At 38.1% G+C, this 10,143-nt stretch overlaps 1 protein-coding gene across 1 annotated transcript; it reads right to left on the reverse strand.

Annotated features, from left to right (window-relative positions):
• Window positions 1-944: 944 nt before the first annotated feature.
• LOC114256914 (secoisolariciresinol dehydrogenase-like) lies at window positions 945-8,248 on the reverse strand. The gene is made up of 2 exons (XM_028196604.2): window positions 8,095-8,248; window positions 945-1,835 (listed from the first exon to the last, which is right to left on the reverse strand). Exons 1-2 carry the CDS (start codon window positions 8,130-8,132, stop codon window positions 1,058-1,060), a joined length of 816 nt encoding a protein of 271 aa, XP_028052405.2. The 5' UTR covers window positions 8,133-8,248; the 3' UTR covers window positions 945-1,057.
• Window positions 8,249-10,143: the final 1,895 nt, after the last annotated feature.

Below are 10,143 nucleotides of genomic sequence, written 5' to 3' on the forward strand. Positions count from 1 at the left end.
CTATGAGGAATAAAAATAACTACAAGAATTATGTAAGTCTCGACGTTACTACGTGGTGTAATTATAGATTATCGCGTGTATGACAATTGTCAAATTCTCATCAAACATTGTATTAGTATTTTGTGTTATGAAAAACTCATCAAGAGATTAAATCTTACATCGATATAGGAGTCCTAAACAACTGGAGATTGTTTGGGATAGGACTTCTAGAATATTCAAACTACTTGCTAGGCAAATCACTGGATATTATAAATAGGCAGAAACCCCATGGGCTGAGGTATGCAATTTCTATGAATTTATCAATTAAATATTTTGATAATATTAGAGGACTAACTTGGGTATCAGAATATTTTGATAATATTAGAGGACTAACTTGGGTATCAGAAGACCCCTGGCTACGGCCGGGGGTGTTTTGTCTTATAGATGGCGATCGCGTGGTGCGATGATTATCTTCTTTGATGAATTTCTTTGTCCTCAAATACAATATTTTTTATGTCCGTACAACCTCTATTATAACTTCCACCACTTTTATATTAAATAAACCTATCAAAATTTTTTATATTTGTTCTTTCTATTTCCCTCACTCTTTACCACTTCCGTCATCATCGAACTTGGCTTTATATTCATCTGGATACCTTTTTTTGGGTAAATTGAAAATTTTGTGATTAACAGAATATTTTGGAATTCTGTGACACATGGCTTTGAAAAATAAGGATATTTGACCTTAATATTTGGTTATGTCACTTCAATTTGTGGGTAAAAAGAAGAATATGATTTCAAGTGATTGTTTTTTGTGTGGGAATACACTGCCTTTTCTTTTAGTTAAAATTAAAGAAGATTCTAAAATTAACTTATTTTTCTGCAGACTCATCCTCTTTACAATAAAAATATAACGAGATCATTATTTTAGTATTATTTTTTCTTTTTAGATATTACACCAGAAATGTTAAAAGAGACTAAAAATATGATTCTTAAATTAACCTTAAAGGTTTATATTTTAGGACTCTCAAACATATTTTTTATTATATCAAATACATCAGCTTCGATTAAAAATAAATTATTTGGGTTTTGCGAACAACCCAAAAGCTGGATTGATAACAGCAAATCCCCCATCTAGTGCAAGATTATGCCCACTCATGTATTTAGACTCATCACTCCCCAGATAAAGAGCAGCTTCAGCCACATCTTCGGAGCAAAGAGCCACTTCTTTGAGGTTAGAATAAACACTAGAGGCATCACTCTCATCCATCTTGAAAAAATTCATTGTCAATGGTGTCGCAATGAAGTAGGGCGATAAGCAATTCACGCGAATCCCAAACTGCCCAAGGTCTGCAGCAACATTCTTGGTCAGTCCTACCGCAGCATGCTTTGAACTCGTATATGCGTGAGAAGCAACACCACCAACACTAGAAGAAACACTTCCGATTGTAATAATGCTACCCTTTTTGGCTGGAATCATCACGCGAGCTGCGTGCTTGGTGCCTAAGAAGGCGCCTGTTAGGTTCACGCTAATGACTCGATCGAACTCAGACTTTTCATTGTCAAGAATGCTGGTTTTCGCTTCGTCTCCTGTAGCTGCATTGTTAATCATGATGTCGAGCGTTCCATACTTGAGGATGACAGTGTTAACCGCATTTTCAATATCTGTTTCATTACTCACATCACAATGAACATAAAAAGCAAGTTCATCACCCAAGTCTTCACATACTGAGTGACCCATGTTGTCTAGGATATCAGCAATGATCACATTGGCTCCGTGTTTGGTGAACAGCCTTGCGATGCATTCTCCAATGCCACGAGCTCCACCGGTGATCAGTGCCACCTTCCCCTCTAATCTGAATCATTTGCACAAATTTTCATCCAATAATATAGGGCAAACTATACCGATAGTTCCTACCATTTGATTTGTATGTCATTTTGATCCGTATAATTTCAATTGAGCCTATTTTGATCTTGAATCTATGATATTATTTCAATTTAGTCTAATTAATTACAATTGTTAGTACTTTTTTTATGTAAAAAAAATGCATCCTTAAGCAGCTTGTGTCGTGTTTTTCAGGAGTAAAATTATAAATATCATTAACTCAATAATCATTTTTTGTCAAAAACCCTAATGATTGAAAATTAAAATTAGTGAAAATTCAATTTGATTCTTCTGTTCAAGTTGAAAGTTAAAATTAGTGATTTCAAGACATTGTTATTATCTTAGGTTATGCACGTAGAAAAAAATTAACAAAAGGTTAGATAGAAGGACCAATTTGAGATTGAACTTAAAGTGTAAGTATCTAATTGTTCAAATTAAAATAATAGAAAGTAAAGTGAAATTTGAGTCAAATTACAGGATTAAAAGTCTAATTCATCCAAAAAAAATATTTCAAAGAAATTTCATAAAATCTTAAATTTTCCTTTATTATTATTATTATTTGTGTCTGTTGATATTAGTCTACCTATTGTTTTCTTTTTTTGTTTTTTTTTTTAATCGGCAAAGAAAATCTTTGCTGATGAACGCAAGCAAAAGATACAGGACATCAATGAAGAGGAGCTTGGAGCTAACTGAAACTCCAAGCTCCAGTTGGTGAGGAACCAACAAACAAAACAAGAAAGGCAGAACACAGCAAGGAGACACTACAAAGTGCGATCACCACTAACAAAACATAGATGACCAACTTAACTCCACCCATACTGCAAAGTTGAACAAAACTAAGACTAACAGATCAGCTCAATCAAGAGAAAGCAGAGCAGTCTGTAGATCACCCCACCTGAAGAAGGAAGTCTCCAAGATTAGACAACCACAAAAATCACACCATGACCAGAAAAAGCCCAGTGTACACATCATGTGACACATCTCCCCTGGTTCCATGGTAACACCTTACACAAATCACAACAAACTAACACCAGCATCATCAGATCAGATCCCACCACCATACCTCAGCACCAAAATCTGAGCAAAACCAAGCTAAACCAGCACAAGAGTTGAGAGTAACACTGCAGATATTCACTTCAACACTTCATAATAGCAGAATGTAGATAATCAACAACACACAGCTGATATTCACCAAAATATTTAAAAATATGCTTATTTCAACAAGTAGAGAGAGAATTAAAAGAGAAACAAAACTCATATTGCCTTCCATTTTTTTAACGCTTTAACAGAAATGTATCAATTAGAGAAAGAATTAAAAGAGAAACAAAGACTCATTTAATCCCTATCAACTCATGATCAATAATTTACCAGTTTTCTCTATATATAACACTAATTAATTGGGAAAAAAAACTATATCACGCAGTTAAATTAGAAATAGATGAGAAGTGTGATGAGAAACTGAAAACTTCAATCTTATTTAACAATTAGTCAGTACATCTATATTTATAATACAAGAGTGCAACCTAACCAACTAACCAACTATTAGCTACCGTTTATACAATCTATACATTCATATATCTCTCTAACTAATTCTGTTAGAGAGAGGGAAGTTATCCTATGTTTTTCCTTTGGTTATACTTGCTTGAGCTTGATTTGGTATATTCTTATCAGGCCCCTGCAAGCGAATGGGTAAGGCACGCACCATAAGCTTGGGAAGAAGATAAGAAAATTGAGCCACGGGAAGGGGTTTGGTAAACAAATCAACCACTTGATTAGAGGAAGACACATGTTTAACCACAACTTTGTGAGAAAGAACTTGCTCCTGCATAAAATGATAATCCACCTCGATATGCTTAGTGCGGGCATGGAAAATAGGATTAGAGACGAGATTTGGCGGAGAGATTGTCACGCCATAAAACAGGAGTAGTAGAAGGAAGAGAAAGCTCTTGGAGAAGCATGCAAAGCCATTGAAGTTCAACGGAAGCTTGAGCAAGAGCCCTGTACTCTGCTTCCGTGAAGGACCGAGAAATAGTTGATTGTTTCTTTGCAGACCACGAAATCAAGTTAGGACTGAGAAAGACACAATACCCAGTGGTAGACTTACGATCAAGAACATCGCCAGCCCAATTCGAATCAGAAAAAGCATGCAAATCCAGAGTGACCGGAGTGAAGAATAAACCATGATGAAGAGTACCCTGAATGTCACGAAGTAACCTCATGACAGTATTGAAATGGGCAACAATAGGAGCATGCATGAACTGACATGCATGGTTGACAGCAAAAGAGATGTCAGTTCTGGTAATGGTGAGATATTGTAAGGCTCTAACAATACTTCGATACAAGGATGGCTGAGAAAAGGGCACCAAATTGTCTAAAGGAGGATCGGATTTAGATGCCATGGGCGAAGAACATGGTTTACAATTGATCATACCAGCCTTTGTGAGAATATCAGTGGCGTATTTGTGCTGAGAGAGAAACAAATCAAAGGCAATGCAAGTCACGGATATACCAAGAAAATAGGAAATATCACCCAATTCTTTCATAGAGAAAGCTTTGTGCATATAATGAAAAAGAGAAGTGATATGAGCAGCACTATTTCTAGTAATTAAGATATCATTCACATATATCAAAAGAAAAGTAACAGTGGTAGAAGTGCGCTGTATGAACAAAGAAAAATCACAGCGACTATTTGTGAAGCCAGTGGAGAGAAGATAAGAAGAAAATGTTGAATACCAAGCTCGAGGAGCTTGCTTAAGCCCATAGAGAGCCTTTTTCAGTTTGCACACATGTTGAGGAGAAGAACTTTCAAAACCTGGAGGTTGCACCATATAAACTTCTTCCTGAAGAAGACCATGGAGGAAAGCATTTGAAATATCCAACTGCTTAATGGACCAATTAAAATGAAGGGCAATGCTAAGGACAACCCGAACTGTAGGTTGCTTGGCAACAGCGCTAAACGTTTCATGATAATCAATGCCTTCTTGCTGGAGATAGCCCTTAGCCACAAGATGAGCTTTGTGGCGAGCAATGGAGCCATCAGAATTTTTTTTTAAGCGAAACACCCACTTATAGCCAATGGCTTGCTTGTGAGGAGGAAGAGGAACAAGAGACCATGTACCTTGGTCTTGTAAGGCTTGAAATTCCTCTTGCATGGATTTAGACCATTCAGGAGTTAAAGCAGCTTCAGAGAAACAAGTGGGTTTAATAAGAGGAGAAATAGTAGAGAGAAGAGCAGAAGAACAAGACTTGGACTTGGTAGTCATTGGATGAATATTGAGAGAAGAATGAGAAGGAGCAGTGGGAATAGGCCGCACAAAAGGAAGATCAATAGTCAGAGAGGAAATAGGAGTAGAGGTAGGGACAGCAGAAGATGGAGACAAAGCAGAGGCTGGCAGACTAGGCAAGACAGTAGCAGCAGCAGCAGGCTGACTAGCAGCAGCAGACTGAACAGCAGCAGTAGCAGAAGACTGAACTATTGTAGGTAAAGCAAAAACAGCAGGAGCAGAAGACTGAACTGATGCAGCAAATGGCTGAACAAAAGCTGCAGCAGGTTGAGAAGAGTACCAGAAAAAGGAATGTAGTTGAGGAAGAGTATGTGGAGAGTTATGTGTAGAGGTAGAAATAGATGAAGTCAGAAAAGGAAAGAGTGATTCATCAAAAGTAACATGCCGAGACAAATAAATTTTTCCAAAAATAGGATCAAGGCAACGATATCAATTGATAAAGGATTGATAACCAATGAAGACACAAGGAATGGACTTAGGGGCTAGCTTACGAGAAGCATAGGGTTAAAGCCAGGGAAAGCGCCTACAACCAAAGCTTTTAAGAAATGCAAAATCAGGGGAATGATGAAATAGGACCTCATAAGGAGTTTGATTTTGAAGTTTAGAACTAGGCAACCTGATAATAAGAAAAGCAAAAGTAGCAAGAACATCAAACCAATAAGCAAGAGGAAGGCCTAATTGATGTAGCAAAGCAATGGTGGTGGTGACAATATGCCTATGTTTCCTCTCGGCAACTCCATTTTGGGGAGGAGTGTGTGGACAACACATTTGATGAATAATGCCATGTGTTTTAAGAAAAGTTTCAAATTGAGAACTAGTGTACTCTCCACCACCATCAGTGCGAAAAATTTTAAGAGTAGTCTCAAATTGATTTTTAGCAAACACCTTAAATTCCATGAATTTGGCAAACACCTCACTTTTATAACAAAGAGAATAAACCCAAGTAAATTTGCTAAATTCATCAATGAACAAAACATAGTGTTTAAATCCATAAATAGATGGAGAGAAAGGGCCCCAAACATCACTATGAACAAGAGAAAGGAGCTTATTTACAGTGGAATTAGACAAAGCAAAAGAAAGTCTGTGACTCTTGGCCACACTACAATGAGGACACAAATTCTTATTAGATGATGAAGTAGTAGGCAACTGAAACTTATTAACAAGATATTGCAGCTTTTGTGGAGATGGATGACCAAGTCTGGTATGCCATGTAGCAGTAGCCAAGCAAGTAGAAAAAAAATGTTGTGATGATGAAACTTGTGAAGAAAATGAAGGCCACTGATAAAGGCCATGACTATAAATACCTCTAAAGAGAGGTATCTTGGTGGTCTTGTCCTGAACCACAAATGATTTGTCATCAAAAGTAACAGTGCAATTATTATCAAAATTCAATTTATGAACTGAAAGAAGATTAGATTAAATATGTGAAACATGAAGAACATTAGTTAATTTGAAAGGAAAAGAAGGAGTTGGAAGAATACCATTACCGGTGTTATGAATAGGAAGATGACTACCATTCCTAACAGTCACATGGTCTTGGCCATGATAGGGACTATAGACTTGGACATTAGTAAGATCAGGAGTTACATGATTTGTGGCAGCAGAATCCACATACCAATTAGGTGAAGCAGAAGATGAAGATGTAAGAAAAGTAGGTTTGTCAGTTGGAGTTTGTGTTGAATAGGAAGTATCCAATCTGTGCCAGCATTCAAGAGCAGTATGATTTGGTTTGCCACAAATCTAACAGACCAAAGAAGAGGAAGATGGATGATGAAATGATGAAGATCTTCCTCCTTGACCTCGACTGAAAGTTTTTTAGAAAAATATCTACCTCCTCCTTTATGAGAAAAGCCTCTGTATGATGATCTATTTCCACGACTACCAGTCTGATAAGAAGATGACTGGTTAGGAATCTCATTTCGAGTTGCAGTGTAAGCAACAGTGAGATCTGAAGAAGAGGATTTGTGATCGGCTTCAATATGCAAAGCTTCTGAACAGAGAAGAGAAGCAAGATCCTCCATGGTGATGGCCTCTGATCGAGCTCGAATAGCTACTTTTAAAGCATTATATTCAGATGGCAATCCATTTAGAGTAATCAAAACTAGATCTTCATCCTCAATAGGAGAGGCAGCAAGTGCTAGCTGATCAACAAGACTCTTGATCTGAGCAAGATATTCTTCCATGGACTCAGATTTCTTCATGATACTACTGAGTTTGTTCTTGAGTTGGTGTATATGAGATCTGGAGAGTGATGTGAAGCGTTTATCAAGATATTTCCAGATTTCTTGACAGCTTTTGCAATGAAACACAGATGTAAACACTGTGGGAGTTAGAGTTGTTGTAATACAATTTAACAAATGTGAATCGATCTGTGTCCAACTCAAAAACTCAGGATTGATAACATCTTTGCCTTCTAAATCTGTGATTGTTGTAGATGGACAAGCACAAGTACCATCCACATAACAGAGAAGATTTGTAGCTCTGAGTATATTTTGGAGATGTGTTTTCCAAACAATGTAATTTGTAGAATCCAATTTGATAGTGACAAAAGAATTGAGGTTTGAAATCAGAAGTGTGAGATTAGGAGGAAAAGAAGCCATTGAAACAGATTCAAGAACTCAAACTCAAGAATTCAATGTAAGAAAGAATATGAAAAAGGATCAATACTCGTTTGAGTAGATATGCTCTGATACCATGATGAGAAACTGAAAACTTCAATCTGATTTAACAATCAGTCAGTACATCTATATTTATAATACAAGAGTGCAACCTAACAAACTAACCAACTATTAGCTACCGTTTATACAATCTATACATTCATATATCTCTCTAACTAATTCTGTTAGAGAGAGGGAAGTTATCTTCTGTTTTTCCTTTGGTTATACTTGCTCGAGCTTGATTTGGTATATTCTTATCAAAGTGTATATAACGTTTTATAACCTGTACCTTGGTACATTTGTAGAGACCTGTGAAACAGCTTCCATGATTGAGAGATAAAAACAATGCTTGTTTGAAAACTTTTGCAATCTGTGTTGCCAAAGGCCTTTACTATGATTCTATTTGGAAAATATTAGCTTCCTTTTATAGATATGCAAACCTACCTACCATTGAGTTGAATATGAGTAGAAATTTAAATGCAACAAGCTCTATAGTTTCAGTATGGATTTGACTTCTCTTTGTTTAGCTCCAAGCTCCTTTTTATTGATGTATCCTTCATACTTTGTATGGTTTGTCATCAATAAAGTCTTTCATTTTGCCAATCAAAAAATATATATATATTTTGAGAGAGTGTGTTTGAATTTGGTAGGTCTATTTTTGGATTGATTTTGATAATTTGAAATATTCACTTTTAAGACTCGTATAGTAGAATATTCATGCAAAAAATCAAGATAATCGAATATCGATTACTATGGGTGTGTTTGGTAATGTTTACGTTTTCAGTTTATATTTACAAAAATTTTATAAACTGATTTTTGTTTATTTTTTGTTTATTTTTAGGAAAACATAAACTACAAACGCGTTTGGTAATTGACAAAATGTTTAAAAAAAATTAAAAATATAAAAAAGAGTGAGAAATAGCAAGTGGTGGCAAGTGGCGGCAGAAGACGGTGGTGGAAAGTGATGATGGTGGGTGGTGGGTAGCTGGTGGTGGTGGGTGGTGGTGGTGGTGCGTGGGTCAGTGGGTGACGGTGGCGGGTGGCAGCGAGTGGGTGGTGGTGGTGGTGGTGGTAGGTGGTGGGTGGTGGTGGCAGGTGGGTGGCGGATGGCGGGTGGTGGTGGCAGGTAGGTAGTGGGTGGTGGTAGTGGGTGGGTGGGTGGGTGACGGTGGCAAGTGGTGAGTGGTAGCGAGTGGGTGGTGGCGGCGGGTGCTGGGTAGTGGTGGCAGGTGGGTGGCGGATGGTGGTGGGTGGTGGCGGATGGGTGGTGGGTGGGTGGGTGGGTGACGGTGGCGAGTGATGGGTGGTAGCAAGTGGGTGGTGACGACGGGTGGTGGGTGGTGGTGGCAGGTGGCGGGTGGTGATGGGTGGTGGCCAATGGTGGTGGCGGGTGGTAGTGGTGGTGGTGGGTGGGTGGGTGACGGTGGCGGGTGGTAGGTGGTAACAAGTGGGTGGTGGTAGTAGTTATAGTGGGTGGTGGCAGGTGGGTGGCGAGTGGCGGGTGGCAGATGGCTGGTGGTGGTAGGTGGCTGGTGAGTGGTGGTGGCAAGTAGGTGGCGGGTGGTGGTGGTGGGCGGTGGATGGTAGTGGCGGATGGCAGGTGGGTGGCGGGTGGTGGGTGGGTGGTGGCGGTGGCGGCGGCGGCGATGGGTGGATGGTGGTGGTGAGTGGGTAGCAGGTGGCTGGTGGGTGGCTGGTGGCTGGTGGTGGCAGGTGGTGGTGGCAGGTGGGTGGTGAGTAGTGGTGGCAGGTGGTGGTGGCGGAAGACGGTAGTGAAAAATTGTGGCGGGTGGTGGCTAGTGTTGGGTGGTAAAAAAAAAAAAAAACTGAAAACTCAAAATGGAAATACATTTTTCGTATTTTCATTTTTTGGCCAAATTTATAAACTGAAATCACTGATTTATAAATCAAAAATTTTACCAAATAAGTTTTTATTTGAGTTTTTTAAATTTTTGTAAATATAAACAGAAAACAGAAAACGTAAGTGTTGCCAAACGGCACCTATATATTTGAATCATAGTTGTTGTAGAAAAATGGACGACACATAATTTCAAAAATAACCATCTATTCTTTATAATACAAATTTGATTCAAACATATAGTTATTGATACTAGATCATCTTGATTTTTTGCATGAATATTCAACTTAACAATTCCTAAAAAGTGAACAGTTTGGATCACCGAAGTCGGTTCTAAAATGAACTTATCAAATCCAAACGCTCTCTCAAGTTGAAATAGTTAACATGAGAGAAACTCAACCCTTTTAGTATAATTATACTGATTTTTGTTTTAATAAGGTTAATGATACTAAAATTAATATAAATGGTTGTAAAATGCAA

Source organism: Camellia sinensis, chromosome 4, assembly GCF_055761805.1.
Source record: "Camellia sinensis isolate YWXY chromosome 4, ASM5576180v1, whole genome shotgun sequence".
Lineage (NCBI taxonomy): Eukaryota > Viridiplantae > Streptophyta > Magnoliopsida > Ericales > Theaceae > Camellia > Camellia sinensis.

Excerpts from the sequence above, each read along its gene's own strand:
- LOC114256914 (XM_028196604.2), bottom strand. The coding sequence starts at position 8,132 with ATGGAAGCTGTTTCACAGGTCTCTACAAATGTACCAAG. Across the intron at positions 1,836-8,094 it reads GTCTCTACAAATGTACCAAG|ATTAGAGGGGAAGGTGGCAC; the intron begins GTACAGGTTATA and ends CAAATGATTCAG.